At 37.5% G+C, this 17,792-nt stretch overlaps 1 protein-coding gene across 4 annotated transcripts in view; it reads right to left on the bottom strand.

Annotated features, from left to right (window-relative positions):
• The window catches only part of TMEM67 (transmembrane protein 67), a 44,375-nt gene that overhangs the window by 14,203 nt on the left and 12,380 nt on the right, over positions 1 to 17,792 (bottom strand). For 2 of the 4 annotated variants that reach the window (XM_065903209.1, XM_065903212.1), the window contains exons 8-21: positions 17,276 to 17,430; positions 17,053 to 17,161; positions 16,207 to 16,296; positions 15,824 to 15,889; positions 13,865 to 14,021; positions 12,785 to 12,908; positions 11,232 to 11,337; positions 8,479 to 8,535; positions 6,803 to 6,901; positions 4,776 to 4,874; positions 4,460 to 4,546; positions 3,155 to 3,254; positions 2,922 to 3,061; positions 1,231 to 1,371 (exon numbers count right to left, since the gene is read on the bottom strand). In XM_065903209.1, the coding sequence (XP_065759281.1) occupies positions 1,231 to 1,371; positions 2,922 to 3,061; positions 3,155 to 3,254; positions 4,460 to 4,546; positions 4,776 to 4,874; positions 6,803 to 6,901; positions 8,479 to 8,535; positions 11,232 to 11,337; positions 12,785 to 12,908; positions 13,865 to 14,021; positions 15,824 to 15,889; positions 16,207 to 16,296; positions 17,053 to 17,161; positions 17,276 to 17,430 (1,530 nt within the window). The remainder of the gene's footprint in view (positions 1 to 1,230; positions 1,372 to 2,921; positions 3,062 to 3,154; positions 3,255 to 4,459; positions 4,547 to 4,775; positions 4,875 to 6,802; positions 6,902 to 8,478; positions 8,536 to 11,231; positions 11,338 to 12,784; positions 12,909 to 13,864; positions 14,022 to 15,823; positions 15,890 to 16,206; positions 16,297 to 17,052; positions 17,162 to 17,275; positions 17,431 to 17,792) is intronic. The other 2 variants (XM_065903210.1, XM_065903211.1) reach the window with 2 other exon arrangements.

Below are 17,792 nucleotides of genomic sequence, written 5' to 3'. Positions count from 1 at the left end.
CACGACTGAGCAACTTTCACGTCAGTTATAGCTCAATAAACAAAACTGAAACGGGAAAAAAAATCAAGCCCCATATTATTTTAATCTAATTTTATTTCAAATTCTAATTTCTGTTTGTCTCTCTCCTGTGATTGTCAAACTATCCCTCACTAGCTCTATTCTACAGCTTTAGGTTTGCACAAGTCTTAACAATTTAAAATAAATACAAATTTAAACAGTAGTCTCAGGTCACAGAATGACACCTAGATCCAATTCTGTAGGAATCTGGGGACTTCAATTCCAAAATCTTTTAAAATTTAGTTTTTAAGGCAAATATAAGCTCTCCAGTTTATAGGAAGTCCCACCTTCCTTTGCTTATTTTAGAGTTAAAGAAAACTTAATCAAACTGAAAGGCTTTTCCCACTTATGGGAGTGTCTGTAAGCAAGAGAAAGAAATGCAGGGACTAGAGTTAGTTAAGTGCTGTAGCTCCTGCTTCTCTCTTTTTCCTTTCATTCTTTTTATTTTCTTTTAGCTACAAGAAGATAAAGGAAATAAGCATAGGAAAGATCCTCTGCTAGAGCCCTGGGTCCTCAGATTTATTTTTAGTTTCAGCTATTTCAATTAATACTTCAAAGAAAATTTCAGCAGGGGTACTGGTAATTTGAGTGAGATTTAATGATATGTAAATGAATGTAAACAATATGTTAGTTTTAAAGCAAAGATTGAGGGTACCTTAGCAATTCCTATCATTATATATAAACTAGATCCTGCAGACTCTGAAAGACCCTTCAGAGCCCCACTATTGATAAGAAATGAAATCTGAAATCAGATTGCCTGAGTTCAAATTTCTGTTCTGATTTCTTTTTCTGTTTTTGTTCTGCTGATTTCTAATTGTTCTGGGCTCAAATTCCAGTTCTGCTCATTTCTAATAGATTTCTAATATCATATTTGGGCAAATATTTAACCTTTCTGTGCCACCACATCCTCATTTATAAAATGAGGATATTTAAAAGAATCTATCTCTGAGGGCTACTACAAAGATTAAGTAAGTTCCTTTGTGTAATGCAATTAACACAGTGCCTAGATTAGCATACTATGTAAGAATTAGCTATTAGCTATCTTTATTATTGTTCTTGTCACCTTCTTTATACTATAGAAATCCTGTTGTGGTCAAGAGCTGAAGATCAGTATATAAACAGAGTTAAAAATATAGAGAGGCAATGTTGCTTCAAAGTATAATCTCCTGTTACCTGTATAATTCCAATGACCAGCCAAAGAGCAGAAGACACAGCATATCTCAAAATGCGGCTGTAAGGAGCTATGTAGCTAGGTGGGCTTCTGGAAAGACTAGAGGATGAGTCCATTAATGCTAAGTTCTTGAATCCCACAACCTTAAATAAAAAGAAAAAATAATTTTAAAAGATACGGATAAAGAAAACTCCTGCAGTCTGAAAAACTGAAGTATTCGTTTGTACAAACAGTAGGAAATCTAGATAAAAATAATTATCCAGTATTTTAATTACAAAGTATTTAATACAAAATTTTAGCTAGTTCATTAGGTAGCCTCTTCAATATGGCTCAAGGCCAGTTCAGTTTAGTTGCTCAGTCATATCTGACTCTTTGTGACCCCAAGGACTGCAGCACATCAGGCTTCCCTGTTCATCACCAACTCCTGGAGCTTGCTCAAACTCAAGTCCATCAAGTCAGTAATGCCATTCAACCATCTCATCCTCTGTCATCCCCTTTGACTCAAGGCCAAATATAACCTTATTATCATATATACTGACAAAGCTTAAAAATTTCTGTTAAAAAAATAAAGTTGTGGCTCAGCTGGTAAAGAATCCGCTTGCAATGCAGGAGACCTTGGTTCGATCCCTGAGTTGGGAAGATTCCCTGGAGAAGGGAAAGGCTACCTACTCCAGTAATCCTGGCCTAGAGAATTCCATAGACTACAGTCCACGGAGTCGCAAAGAGTCGGACAAAACTGAGCGATTTTCACTTTCACTTTTCACTTTCAGTAAACTACCAATGAACAACCAGCAATCCATGCCAGGCACTAGGCAAATACTTTTTATACTTTAAAACACTATTTTCCAAAGTGCCTTTTGAGGAAGATATCATGTTACACTCACCTCTACGCCTTCTACTCTCATACATTAAAGGCTCTGGAAAGTTTTATGGTAAAGGAAGTTACATGACTTTATGGGATACAGTATTTTCCAAACTTACTTGATTATAAAACTACTTTCTCACACAATCCCTTTTAAGCTTTAAAAAACAGGACTATAAGTAAGTTTTTGAGACAGTGTTCTTATGTCCCAGAGACACACACGTTCTTCTAGGTTCAAAAAAGGAAAGGAAGGAGAAAGGCAAGAAAGAAGGAAAAAGGAAGGCAGACAAACAAAGGAGTCTGACAAAATTTATATCAAACCTTACTTAAGCAGCTAGTTCTACAGAAAATGTTACTCATACAGTTCCCATATTTCAGTCTCATATTCAGTACTGAACACTTCCTTTGATAATTCTACCCAGGTCCATCAAATCACTGCAAAGGGATCATAAGCATGTACCCACTGAGTATGTCTTGTTAGGCTGTAGCCCCAAATCCTAACACAGGACATGGTCCTTAGTAGGTGTTCAAGGACAGGAAGTAGAATGGGGGTTCCAGGTCTGGGGAGAGGGAAGAAGACGGGCACAGAGTTTTACTTCTGCAAGATGAAGAGGTCTAGCGATGGACTGTGCAACAACAGGCGTGCACCTAACAGTACTGGACTGGACACTTAAAATGACTAAGATGGCAAATTTCATGTTATGCGTATTTTTTAATGGCTCGGTAACAATATTTTAAACTTCTCCCACTGACAGGAAAATCTAGTTGGAATTAAATTAACATTTATGAAGCACCCATAAATTGAATACAATTATATCAAATAGTTTATACCTCCAAAAGGAAGAGGACAGTAAGTACTTGAAAGAGTGGGTTAATTTTTCTCACAGTCTGAATTTCGTTCCATTCATTTGCCACAAAATAAGTTCTCCATATGCTTACAGGAACAGTAGCACTCCGAACACCACCCTCACCTGGTTGGGGAGATAAAATGAGTAAAACGTTTCACCTTCTTTGCTTTACAACTGTGGCAAAAGAAACTTGGTGCAAATGGTTACTTTCATTACCTTCAACAGCTTTAAGAACCTTTCCTTTAGGCCGCTCCCAATCGATAAAGAATATGTCTATGGTAATCTGGGAGATGAGCTTATGCAAAAATTGCAGAGCCTGAGAATGACAAACAAAACACCTTAAAGTACTGGCATCAACCCTGCTTATGAAACCAACACTGATTCTTTAAGAAACGAACATCTGCAATCACAAGAAGATATATGGGGCTTCTCTGGTGCTCAAATGGTAAACAAGCTGCCTGCAATGGGGGAGACCCAGGTTCAACCCCTGGGTCAGGAAGATCCCCTGGAGAAGGGAATGGCAACCCACTCCAGTATTCTTGCAGAGAATCCCATGGACAGGGAAGCCTGGCAGGCTATGGTCCATCGGGTCGCAAAGAGTCAGAGTGACTAACATTTTCACTGTAAGTTTCACAAGTGACAAGGTCATAATACCATTAGGGGCTCACCAGAAACTCATCAACTAACAATCACCAAATTCATAGACTTTTTACACACATATTAATTCACCTTCCCTTCTTCTTTCTTTGAAACAGGAATATGAAAGGAGACATACTACCTCCCTCCTCACACAGGGATCTTGAGTAATTGACTCTCTTTCCCAAGGTTTCCAAAAGCCTTTAACTTCTTTATAAAGAAAGGTATTTCCAACTGCAATTTGTTTGTCCTAATGAAAGTTTTAGGATGCTCTTACTGTCTTTTTCTCTATTTCTGCTATTAAGATTTCTGATGAAAAAAATCCTTTTCATTTCAGAATATGTTTAAACAGGCTTCTTCTGCGAAGGTGCATTATTGATCAAACAAAGGTTAAAAATCTAAGTATGGGATGATTCCTCTCTTCCTGGGGCTCACAGATCAGTGGGAATAGTAGTCACTTAATAATCACAACACAACTGGATGAGATGTACGGCAGAGGCATGTAAAGACCATCATGTCCACTGAAAGAACAGTGAAGCTAGGACGGGGCTGCCATGGGAAGAGGAGGAAAGGAAAGTGGAGGCAGAGAGAACCAAGGCTGAGTTCAGCACTTTATCCAGCGTGGTACCGTTCACTCTCAATTAACAATCTACATTAAAGAATAAAAAAGTATTTAAGGTAGAGCTTCAGAATGAGACACCTATTATAAATAAATGCAGACTTCCTAGTAAAATTAAACAATTCATACTTTCTTCTAAAATTAAACTAAGTTTTACACCAAAGATTTTGAAAGCGTTTTAACTCTGAAGACTTATGTGTTTATTAGCAGACCTTTTTTTTTTAAGCAGAGTTTTAAAATTCAGTAACCTATGCTTTGAAACTTACCTTCAGAGCAAAACCACATCCCACATAAGTAACAAAACGTTCTTCTTGAGCTGGCACTGGTAGCAAAACAGAGACAGATTTCTGCGCCTGTGATGAAAATTACACTAAGTATGACCACACAAGGTTTTTACTAGGCACAGTTTATAACCCAAAGAAAGCATAAAATAAACACAACACACTCAGGTTACGGTGAGTTTAGCACTTGCCCCAATACTCTTGATTAGAAACACCCTCAAGTAAAAACAGTTGCTTTATAAAGAGAGCTTACAATTTATTCAGGTTGTGGCACTAAAGTTAAATTCAGAAAATCACTTACTTTAAAGAAAATAAGCCAGTAAAGACCTGTTCCTACAGTGATGATAAAGAAAACATTGGCCAGATCACCAGCATAGTAAACCAAGAATTTCGTAACTGTCTGTAATTTAAAAAGAGAATCACAGCTGTTATAGACTCAATCTATTTATACTACTTTATAACATATTATTATTAATGACATTATTATCAACCCAGTTTCTCAAGCTTGAAGTCTTATTTCATGTATCCATGAATCAGTCAGGACTGACTGCAGCCACTTCCTAGATACCTTTTGGGTCCTAACCTTTTGATCCATTCCCAATAACTTCTATCTTATTCAACTCTTCTCATCTTTCACCAACTAAGAACTTTAGAACCGCTTTCTAATTTTCTTTAACTTTGGAATCCTTCTCCCCAACGTACCCTCCATACCACCATCCAAGTTGGCTTTCTAAAATGTAAATTGGACTGTGTCACTCTCCTTCTTAAAAATGTACAGTGATGTCTCATTAAAATGTAAATTCCTGATCCACAAGGTCCTTTACAACCTAGGCCAAAATTAAATTTTAGCCTCATCTGTCCGTTCCGACAACTTGCTCAATAATTAACCACTCCACACATCCATTCCAAGTGTTTTGGGGAATGAAATGAATATTATTTCAACATATTCTTCTCCTCTTCTCTCCGGCAAACTCTCTAGAGCTCTGAGGGCAGAGACCGCATCTCCCTGTGCCCACTGCCACACCGCCCAGCGCCTCGTGGAGCACCCGGCACTCAGGCAGCAGGCCATGAGTGACCACTGTGGAACGCGGAGATCGCTGCTGCTCTTCCGTTGCTACGTTGTGTCTGACTTTTGCAACTCCGTGAGGTGCAGCATGCCGGGCTTCCCTGTCCTTCACTATCTCCAGGAGTGTGCTCAAACTCAGATAATGCATAGACAACCCAGCTTAAACGTCACTTCTCTTGGATGCCTTTCTTGACTCTCCCAAACAGTAAATCAAGCCCCCCTCCTCTGATTTCCAGGCACATCAGCTCTGGAGACAGGAAGATAACCCAATACAAACCAGTTTACTATGCTGCCTTTCTCATGTTCTTAATCAGCTAACTGGAAATACCACCTATACTTTGATATGGTAAACATTAAATGAATAGGACATTTACTTAATCTCTACAATTTCAGCATGTATAAAATGGGAATGATCATGATACCTAACTTCATAGAGCTATTGTGAGGACTAAATGAATTACACGTGTCAAGGTTAAAAAAATGCCTGGCTTACAGTAATATTCAATAAATGACAGATGAAAATAAAAACAAGAATAAATGTAAAAACAATTAAATGAGAAATGAAGCCATAAAGTTAACAGAATAAAATATGGGAGAATATCTTTTTGATAGGGGAGGATATCTTAAACAAGATCCTAAAAGCACACGCCATAATATGAAAACCTATTCAGATTTGACAGTATTAAAATCAAGAGTTTCTACTAAACAAAGTAACATATAGGTAAAATAACAGATGGATTTACCCTTGGAGAAGAAACTTCAATGTCAAAAACCAAAAGAAGATTTATATTTAGAAAATACAAAAAAACTAAATAAAATAAAATATAAAAAATTTGTTTAAATAAATAAGAAAAACTGGAAACAACAGAAAAATGAGCAAGTGATATAAATAAGAAGTTCACAGAAGGGGAAGCCCAAATGATTAATAAAGTATATGAAGAGTAATCAAAGAAATGGAAACTGATGACAAACTACTCATCCCACCAGATCGGCAAAAAATGGGAAAGGGTGGGAAAACAGCAAGTGTTGCTGAGGACTCGAGGAAACAAGAAGAGCACGGCTGGTGGGTGCAGACTGGCCCCCAGCCGTGGTGCACGCTGGAGGGGAAGCAAGGGTACATTTCCTCCTCATGAACGTCTCCTAGTCATATACCCCAGAGAAACTCAAGGCAACTTTTTACTCAATCGCTAGCTGTATCTTATTAGAAGGATATAAAATAGTTAAAAGAGAAAAATATACTTTAAAAAGCCCTGTGATTATACCTGTAAATCAATCATGGGACTCCCAATGCGTCTCTTCCAACCTGCTGTCTTCAAAAGAGATGATAAAACAGCGAGTCCACCCAACACACCTAAAGCAATCTAAAGTAAAAAAAAAATTGAGATTTATGTAATTTCATAATGTAATTTCATCAATGTTCAAAGATACTGTAAATAAAAAGTAACAAAGTACTTAAAAAAAGGCTCAAAAATTAGAAGGTACACTAAAAGGACATAGGCACCAAACTGAAGAAACTCCCAATGGACAAATCTGGGACAATTTGAGCAAGAAAATGAAGGTAACGAATTAAAATTGCTAGAATAAATAAATATTCATGAGTCCATATTGACTTAATAATAAACGAATAAATAAATCCACGTGGACAAAGGGAGAGTTCCTATTTATAGAATTCTAATCAATATAGAAGAAATGATGGAAAAACACAACCACCACCAGACAAATATCACAGTAATATTTTTTACTGGCCAAGAATTATCAATGGATGCTAAAATTAGAGGGCAAAAGAATAAAAAGGAGCAGGAGATTTGCATAATCTCAAGTATTTCCCCACAAGACACTTATTAATTATAAGTAGAAAAAGACAATGGAGAACTCTGAAGATAACATCTTAGCCATACGATCGAAGTCGACATCAACGTTAACAACATATGTGTGTGCTAAGTAGCTCCGGTCGTGTCTGACTCTTTGCAATCCTATGGACCGTAGCCTTCCAGACTTCTCTGCCCATGGGATTCTCTAGACAAGAATACTGGAATGAGTTGCCCTGTCCTCTTCCAGGGGATCTTCCTGACCCAGGGATCAAACTCGGGTCTCTTATCTCTCCTGCATTGGCAGGAGGGTCTTTACCACTAGCGCCACCTGGGAAGTCCATTAATAAGATATACTGACACAAAGTATCTTCTGATACAACTCACTGAGAAGGGTATAACATCACTTTCATGGTATGTATGCTAAAACTACATTTAATCATGGGAAAGGACCAGGTAAAACCAACTGAAGGACAAAATACCAGTGTTAGGGTCAGTCATGAAACAAAGAATGACTGACGACCTGTCACAGACCTAAGGAGACTAAGGAGACACTCGATGGCTGGGTCCTGAAACAGAAAAAGGATGGCGAAAAAAATCCGTAAAATCCAAAGAGTATTTACATTAGTTAATTTGTTGTTTAGTCACTAAATCATGTCCAAATCCTCGTGACCCCATGGACTGCAGCCCGCCAGGCTCCTATGTCCATGGGATTTCCCAGGTAAGAACACTAGAGTGGGTTGTCATTACCTTCTTCAAGGGATCTGCCCGACCCAGAAATCGAACCTGAGTCTTTGCATTGGCAGGGGGGTTCTTTACCACTGAGCCACCAGGAAAGCCCAGATTAGTTAACAGGACTACATCAATATTAATTTCCTGATTATGGCCACTGTACTACAGTATGTAGACTGGCGTGCTGCGGTCCATGGGAGTCGCAAAGAGGTGGACACGACCAACGACTAAATAACAACAATAACTACAGTTATGTAAGATGTTAACACTAAGGGAGACTTGGTGAGGGATATATGGCAAATCTCTTTATTTTGACAACTTTCCTGAACATGTAAAAAAAACTTTGTTTTAATTAAAAAATATACTGAAAGTATTTTGACAGGTTAAAAAAAACTCACATCTGTCTGGACATGTGCTTCTCCTTGATCCATTTCATATGTGACTGAGAAAGAAACCTGATATTTAAAAGAAAGCAAATTAGCCATACTGGTTATATGATACAAACCTATTTTTACTATAAAAATACAATCACAGTTGAATTTTACCAAAAATATCATATTTTTAAATTATCAATATTACTAGAGTTGACCTTTACTTACACATAAATAAATACACTTCGGGGAATTACCCACACTACTTTAAATACCCATTTAGAGCACATATTAAAGAAAGAGGGTTTCATTAGAAGGTAGATTAGGCTCATTAACGGCAATCAAGTCAAACTATAATCATATTTCATTTTCTGATAGGTTTCTGTAACTGAGGCATGTGACCTATCCTGTGTATCAAGAGTTCAGCAACTGGCTAAACAGTCACATAGGAAGAAGGCAGATCAATCAAAGGTGTAAACAAGAATCTTAGGGACACAATTATACAGAGACAGGAGAGAGATGAATCATAAAGGATTAAGAGAAACAGGAGCATGAGAAATAGGAGAGGGAAGACACCTAAGTCTTACCACGGTCACAGAACAGGGAACTTCGAGCAGGAGGAGGTCACGAGTAGAGTCAAATGTTGCACAACTGACCCTTGAACAATACAGGGGTTGGGGCATCACTTCCGATGCAGAGTCAAAAATCCAGAAAGAACTTTAGAGTTGGTCCTCCACATCCAAGAATTCGACCAACTTTGCAGAGTGCTGCAGTACATATTTAGTTAAAACAATTTTTTAAAGTCCATATATAAGCAGAACCATGCAGTTCAAATCTATGTTGTTCAAGGGTCAACTGTATAAGTGTAAAGTTAAAGAAATAAAGCCAGCGTATGTGGAATACCTCACTGACTTCATTCAAGAGGTTTTCAAAGAAGCAAAATGGCAGGACCCAAACTGCAAATGATGAAAGAATAAATGGTTGGGAAATCAAGGAAAGACACATGATAGCAAGCTGAATTGACAGCAAATTTTATGGTTTGGTTGTGCTAATTTGTTTTTAAAATAGGACAACCTGAAATGAAAGGAACCAGCAGAGAAACTGGCCGAATAAACGGATGGGGGTGAAACAGGAGAAAATACACATTAATATGTTATAATAAAATATGTAAAATTAAATAGGAGAAAACAACCTAAACAAGTACGGGTTTAAAATTCACTTAAGAAAGTGGGAAGAGTCCTTTATTCTTAGAAATAGGAACCGGAGTCGAGAAAGATAATGAAACAGAGATACTGAAGTATTAAAGAGGAAATCTGAGGGAATTCATATTGGATGGTTTTGATCTGCTCAGAAAAACAGGAGGATAGGTTATTTGCAGAGATGGTAAGACAGCAGAGATACAGCTGCTCAAAATGAATGTAGAATTTTTACAATAGCTGTCATGAGAAATTAAGAAATGATGAAAACTGTGCATTCTATAATTAGAATGAATTGAGGTGGGCTTCCTCAGTATAGTTCTATGATCCTCTCAACTTTTTTCCTACCTCTTATTTTCCAATTTGTCAAAACAGCTTAGATATATTTTGGACATGAAAAATATTCAAAGAAAACATCCAGAAGTGTTTTATATGAAGATAAATATATTCTTAACTACCCAAAAATGACATTCCAGGAAAATCTAAACAAGGCAGTCTTTTGTTGTTGCTAAGCTGCTCCTGGATTTTCTCCTCTCATTACAGTGTATATAAATTCAGGCCACAGAAACCAATTCAACATCAAATCAGGTAATAAAACCGAGGGTGTGCAATCTTTCAGAGAAACGTCCAATCAGGTGCCTACTTTTCGCTTTATGAGAGCCTGAATCCAACAGCAGCTGAGTAGAAGTGTAAGCACAACAGCAAGGCCGAGAACACCGGCTGAAGAACTAGAACATGAAAAGTCAGCAAAGTGAAACAGTAGAAATGTAAAGCTATTAGTGAGTCTTGGAGGTAAGGAATGTGCGCCTTCCAACTGTCATGCTTCTGGAGGAGAGAGGGGATGAGGAAGAAGTCTAGAAGGGTGAGCTCTGGTCCCCATCTCCATCCTCCTCAGGCAGGGACGCTTCAGTCGCCTGGCGAGGCAGAGCTCGGCCTCTGCCAGGCTCCGTCTTTGGAGCGGCCTGCTCTCAGCGTGTGCACGGTCTCACTTTCACACACAGGCCCTTCCCGGCAGGGGAGGACTCGGGTTCTGGGGTGAGGTTTCACAGAGTTGGGAAACTGTCAGAAGACTAATTGGTTGTAGGTCCAAACTGCATTCTCTATTTCACTTTCGTGAAATAGTTATAAACTTTCATAAACTATAACTATAAACTAGTTATAACTAGTCCTACTAGTTATAAAGCTAATAATTTGATTCTCTTTCTGCCTGTTTAAGTACGTCTCTATCAAGTGGGCAAGACTGGTGAGAAGAGAAACACACATGCCCACTTAAGGTTTGAGTTCCTGGTTTAGTCAGGCAAGGAGACAAATCTTAACGGAAGCAAGGTGGCCAAAGAGAATGAGAAATGTCTTGGCATCCAGAACAGGGAGGCCCAGCGGTTGGTGACACTATCTGCTGACAAACTTAATTCTTGCCTTTTTATGTGCAGAGTCATAAGAACTCACCTCTTACCACCATTAGTAAAAAATAACTGTCTTGACTATTTAAAACTCTGAAAAGGACTAACAGTCTTTGAACCATAATGCAAACTCTATCAGTTTTACACTAACACATAGAGAGGCAATGACCAAGAAGGAACTCACCTTCGCAGACTGGCTGTTGGGATCTTTGACATCAATGTCACTGTAGGCAATGGTAATTAAGGGAGGGTAAATGTTTCCATTTTTTGTGTTGGGTACAAGGTGGATGCTGTTTAAAAGAAAATTCATTTTTAGTTAAAAATACACTGAGGTCCTTAAACATACATATAACTTACTGTTTCCTCTGAATGGGATATGAATAGTCTTGGTGATCTCAGAACCACCAGTTATTAAAAACTAGAGAAGGGTAAACATAAACTAATGGTAACAACACAGGCTAGCTGAAGTGGTCAAAACTTTAGATTAAAATACACCCTTAAAAAACGCTTCTTGATCTAGGTCCTACAAAGTTTACAAATAAAATCAATGAAGTACTGTGTACCACTTTTGAGGAATACTCAAGAGTAACGCCTAGAGAAAGGCAGATAATAATCCTGATTTTGAAAAAAAGATGAATTCTTGGTGACATCCCTGGTGGTCCAGTGGCTAAGACTCCACACACCCAACGCAGGGGCCCAGATTCAATCCCTGATCAGGGAACTAGATGCCACATGCTGCAACTAATGATTCTACGTGCCACAACTAAGATCCGGCACAGCCAAATAAATAAATAAAATAAAAATAAATATTAAAAAAATATGAATTCTTAAACAAAGATAATGTGGCATATCTAGTACTATCTATGGCACACAATAGGGTACATTTTGCTGAATTCAACACATTAGTAACATACCGTTTGTAAACTCAGAAAGGAAAATGCCAAGTACCAGTGGCCAACATGGTTTCATCAAGATAAAGTCAGGCCTGACCAGTTTCAACTTCATTTTCACTACATTGGGGAATCTACATTGGCAGATTGAGGGAATGCTAAAAACAGTACAGGTAGATTTCAGAAAGGTATATGACAAAGCTTCTGTACTGCCTACCTCATGCAAGGTTATCGTGAAAATCAAAATGAAAAAACAGTGAGAAAGTAGTGTATGTTGAAATGCCATAAAGATGGTGGCGTTGGCTTTCATCAGTGTATTCAAGGTGCACATCATAAGATACTAGAGTAGAAAAGCCGGATAAGGTTAGAGATAGGAATCTCACAGCAGAGGAGAGACAGTGAGGGCTGCATGGCACTAAGGCAGGGCCATCATCAAAGTATCTGAGCAAGAGTGAGGTGTTGATAACTAGTGAGGGACAACCTAGAGCAGTAGGTGCTGAAGGAGATGGAGCCATAGGAGGCCCGCCTGCTGCAATCATCTGGCAGGCTCTAACACACCCGCGTCAGCCTGCTGATCTTCACTGCTCCCCACCTCTCAACACACTCTAGCTTGGCAAGTCTAGCGTGGGGCTGAGGATACAAATTTTGGCAAACTCTTTAAGCCCTTCTGAAGTAATTATCCCCTCTATTAGTCTATCCCAATGTATAGACATCTGAGAACACATTATGTATCATTCCAGTTGAGGTGTTCTTACTGTTTTAATCTGATAATTACAAGTCAACACTTTCACTATGACATTTTCCCATATAGTCCAAGCCTCATTCAGTAAATTAGACATTTGTTTACCTCAGTGATATTTGGGTGGCGACTCTAATTAACCTTGGCTGGCTTCCTAAGTCATTTTCCCGTCCACTTAGTGCATCCACTAAGAAAATGCGCCGAGTCAGAAGCCACTTGCCCGAACTACTGTCTTTCATTAAAACAAAAAAAAAAATGGGTTTAAAAAAATACTTTCAATTGTTCAAGATGGCACTCAAAGTGAAGATTACTAGACAATTTTAAGACATAAAATTAGTACACTTTCTTTTAAAAAGATGGTTGCAAAAACAACTCCCACTGTAAGAAATTCCTAGTAACAGCCTTCCCCACCGCACTTGAATTTTTCTGATTGTGTGGACTTTTCATCAGTTTGGAAGGATTTTCCCTGCAAACTACCTGAATAAATAGGATTTTGTAAAATGAGAACAACAAAAGAAACTAATTTGTCCAAAAAGCAGCTCAATGGTTTGAAGAAGCCCTGATTTTACAGTTCTACTGTTTTTCTCAGGATAAACTTTCTGGAATGATAAAATTTCTTAATAAAAAGCCTCATATATTTAGTAAATAAGGGCTTCTCCGGTGGTTTAGACAGTAAAGAATCTGCCTGCAATGCAGGAGACTTGGATTTGATCCCTGGGTGGGGAAGATCCCCTGGAGAAAGGAAGGGCAACCCACTCCAGTATTCTTGCTTGGAGAATCCCATGGACAGAGGAGACTGGCGGGCTACAGCCCATGGCATCGCAAACAGTCTGATGTGACTGAGTGACTGAGCACCTTGAGTAAATATCCCAACAACCTTACTGCTTTACTGTGGGGCCTGCTATATAAAACCTTACAATCAGGGACTTCCCTGGTGGCCCAGCGGCTAAGGCACCGAGCTCCCAAGGCAGGGGGCCCAGGTTCGATCCGTGGTCAGGGAACTAGACCCCACATCCTGCAACTAAGACCTGGTGCAGTCAAATAGATAAATATTTTAAAAAAACAAACAAGCTTACAATCATAGAGAATCCATGACTTTTCTTATAATCTGTGGTTTATTAAGCTATGTTGGTTGACTTATTTATTGATTTCAGCTCAGAGAAAGAGTGGTATGTATAGATGCCTTACCTTGGTTCACAAACACTTTCTTATGCTGAAGATTTAGGTTTAACACAGGCACAGCCCAGATATATTGGTGTTGATTCTCATCAGTATATTCAAGGTATACATCATAAAATGTAGGATTAGGAAAGTCAGTTAAGATCTTAGGGATAGGAATCTCACACTGAAAAATAAAATTAAAAGTACCCAAATTGAAAGTTAGAAAGCATATTTATTATCTTTAAAAGATTTGTCATTGTAAAAGAAAGTATCTTCCAACTATACTGTTTATACACATTTTCACATGTCTTTTAAAACATGAATACTATATATGACTCTTTTATAAGGGCCAAAATAACTAACAGTAAAGAACCACCTGAATCTTGTCCTACAACCCAGTTGGAGAGGCTATATATTCATTCTCAACTGTAACTGTACAGCAATAAAAAGGTTTAAAAACTCCTATCCTGTGGGGTGAGGTCCCAACTCTTCCTCCTGATACACACTGTTCATGATGTGACTCCCCTTAATAGTGCCAGGTTTATCTCGCACTGCTTCCTCTTTGTCTGTGGTTCAGTCACACTAACCTACTTATAGTCCCTAAATATGCTATGCTATCCTACATCTCTCTGACACTGCAAATGGTATTCCTTTCCCCACTGTGCTCCCTGGTAAACTCATATTCATTCTGCAGACTCAAGTGTCACTCACTGTGTAAAGCCTTTCTGAACTTCCCTAGGAACCGTTAAGGACCCTTCTTTGGACCAACATGGTTCCTTGTTCATATCTATAGACCAACACATCACATTCTTTTCAATTCTTTGTCTATACAGCTGTTTTCTTTACTAGGCTGTGAACTCCCTGAGAGGCAACTGGGTTCGATGGAAAAAACCACAGTTAAAGCCTAACAGAACATTTACTTGATGAAAGAATTTCAACAAATTACCTAATCTTACTGAGCAACATTTCCTCATCCATAAAACACAACTAGTATGTATTTTACAAAGCTATTTCATGGATCAGATGAGATAAAAATGATAAAATGCTGAGGACAGAGCAGTGGGCATTTAACAAGTATTGATTATTCTGGCCCAAAGTAGACACACAACAGTTTTTTAAAGTAACACAGAAGTCATTTCTGATAATAAAAGCAAATTCAAGTTCATGATAGAAAATATGAAAAAGAAAATAATCTGTAATCCCACCATCCAGAGATAACCACTGTTAAAAATGCTTCTTTTTCTCCTGTTTTACCCAATGGTGCTTTTTGTTATTTTAACAAAGCTGGAATCACAGTTTGGTTCTGTGGTGTGTGTACATGCATTTTATCAAGAAGTATTTTTGTAGACTATTGAAGGTCTTTCAAATGTTTAACGGCTCATAATATTGCTTTGTCCCATATTGTAGTTTTAAAATGCACTACCAAAGGAAGGAAGGTCAGGGAGGGAGGGAGGTGAGCATGGAGGGAGAGAAAAGGAAGCATTTTGTTACTGGAGGGTGGAGGGAGGAGGCAGTGATAACACTTTATTAAAAATGAAGTACTTCTACTTCATTCTAAAATGCTCAAAAGTAGAGATTATTTTTAAGACCTATATGCCAGAAGCAAATACACAATTATGATGTTTAAGACTCTATGGACACAAGGTACTGTTTTCATGCTGATTATATTAATAAAAATCATCCATAAATTATTCATTAGCCCGCAATGCGGGAGACCCAGGTTTGATGCTTGGGTCAGAAAGATGCCCTGGAGAAGGAAATGGCAACCCACTCTAGTACTCTTGCCTAGAAAATTCCATGGTTGGAGGAGTCTGGTGGGCTATACAGTTCATGGGGTTGCAAAGAGTCAGACACAACTGAATGACTTCACTTTCACTTTCTTTTCACAAAAAATTACTAATTTCAAAAATTCAATAATTATTTCAATTATTGCTGATGTGAAAAATGAAGCCAAAAAGGAAACTGTCTAAAATAGTTCCAACTTACACTTTGTTGATAGGTTGTTCCAAAAGAATAAGCAGCATTTAGTCTTGTCTCTGTGTCTGGACAAAGCTACAACAAAAGAACACAACTGATAAATATCTCTCATGAATCTTTTCTTTGCTTATAGTCAAGGGTTCTCAAGACTTAACATGGATATATACTTTATATAATACTTATTTAAGGTTATCAAGGGAGTGAAAAGTTAAGGGGGTATCTCTGTTATAACTTAAAGTAGTTTTAAGAAATTCCAATTTAAAACAAAACAAGAAAAATCAACTCTAGTAAGCAAACTGATGCTCTATTCAAGCGATAATCTAGTTTTTTCCTCATCTTCGCCTCAGTCAAAAATAAGACACGTTAGGGATTCTCTCTAGAATCATATTCACCTGTAAAACTCCTCCTTCTAAAGTTTGCCACTTGAGAAAATTTCCTCTCACATCATAGGAAGCAGCAACAAACTTCAGTTTTGTATTCTGCTTAAAGAAAAAAAGAATAAAATAATGTCATGTACTCTGAAAGTCTATAAATATATATAATGGTCTATAAAAACTTTCAGAGTTTAGACTTTCAGAGTATATGTAATAGCCTATACAAATTTTTTCAATGCCAATTGATCTTTTCTTTTTCTAGAGATCAAATACTGAATTGATCGATCATTACTTTGAGGCAAAATTAATCAGTGTATCTCTCTGATTAAACACACTTAATATAAATGGACTGGGTTTTTACACAAAAACTATTACTTCAGAATTGAGAGGCAGTGACAGATAACTTCTTTTCAAACCTGTTAAATTAGTGTGTGTGTACGTGAATGGGGGATGAATAGAGGAGGATATAATCTATTCTTTCATTCTAGAAGGTCAAAAAAATGAAGGTAAGAATTTGGACCTGTGACATGCTGAGGAAACGCATAGAATCCCACTCAATCTTTGGCAGCCCTTTTTAAAAATGTGGAGATCTAGGGCAGAGAAGGCTTTGCGTTTCGTGATGACAACCTTCCCAACCCACAAGTACTTCTTGTTACCATAACACACAATCCAGAGGTATCCACACTCTCAAGTAAGAAAACTAAACTAGATATTGTTTAGTTCCTCAGCAGCTAATATCTAGATTTAATTTAGTCATTAAAACTTTTTTAAATCTATCAAGAATTATGTCTACTAATATTCTTATTACCTTTCAAAATTATAAATCAAAATGTAGTTAACCTTCAACAATATAGAGATTTGTACCTGGTTTTCCCCTTTAAAACTGAAATTTGTAGGAAGAGGTGTAGTACTAAGTATTTGAGGTGCTAATCCTAGCTGGTCTCCATAGAACAGCCATGGAAGATTCTGTCTCCTATAAACAATCACAATTGTTTTAATAAACGGGGAACGGTCTTAGTACATATTTGTGAAAGTAACTGCACTGAATTTGGTCAAAATGATGGTTCATTAATTAGAATAACCTTACCAAAAGGAAACAGAATGAACAGTGCCCAGTGCAGCAGTATTTTCAAAGATAACCTGAAACAATCCACATGCATCAAAAGTAGAGGAGTCATAAGAATTCATGTTCATTACACACATATTTCCGAGAGCTTGGCAAGATGTTAGATTGCCATACACCTACAGGAAAACAATGACAAAGAAATATATGGACTTTAATATCCTAAACAAAAGTTGATACAAAAACTATGCCTAGTTTTAATTTAATTATGCTTAGAATTTGAATCCTGCAAATTCTTTTTTTGGATATTCTTTTGCTTTTAATACCTTTCCTCTAATTAAAGTAGAAAAGAACTTTCCATATGGCAGGTTAATAATTTATAAATTTTACCTGAAATTTTAGGTGAGGATATAAAGACAAGCAACTGAAAGAAGAACTAAAAACTTACAGCATGACATTTAAAAAAACTATTACATGAAATAATTATATTTGAAATAATAATTGGTTCCTAATATTAGAATAGAAATCTAACCTACTTATA

The sequence above is a fragment of the Muntiacus reevesi genome, chromosome 12 (assembly GCF_963930625.1).
Source record: "Muntiacus reevesi chromosome 12, mMunRee1.1, whole genome shotgun sequence".
In the NCBI taxonomy this organism is placed as follows: Eukaryota; Metazoa; Chordata; class Mammalia; order Artiodactyla; family Cervidae; genus Muntiacus; species Muntiacus reevesi.
The sequence above is the reverse complement of the archived record's forward strand: the minus strand, read 5'-3'. Positions and strand labels throughout refer to the sequence as shown.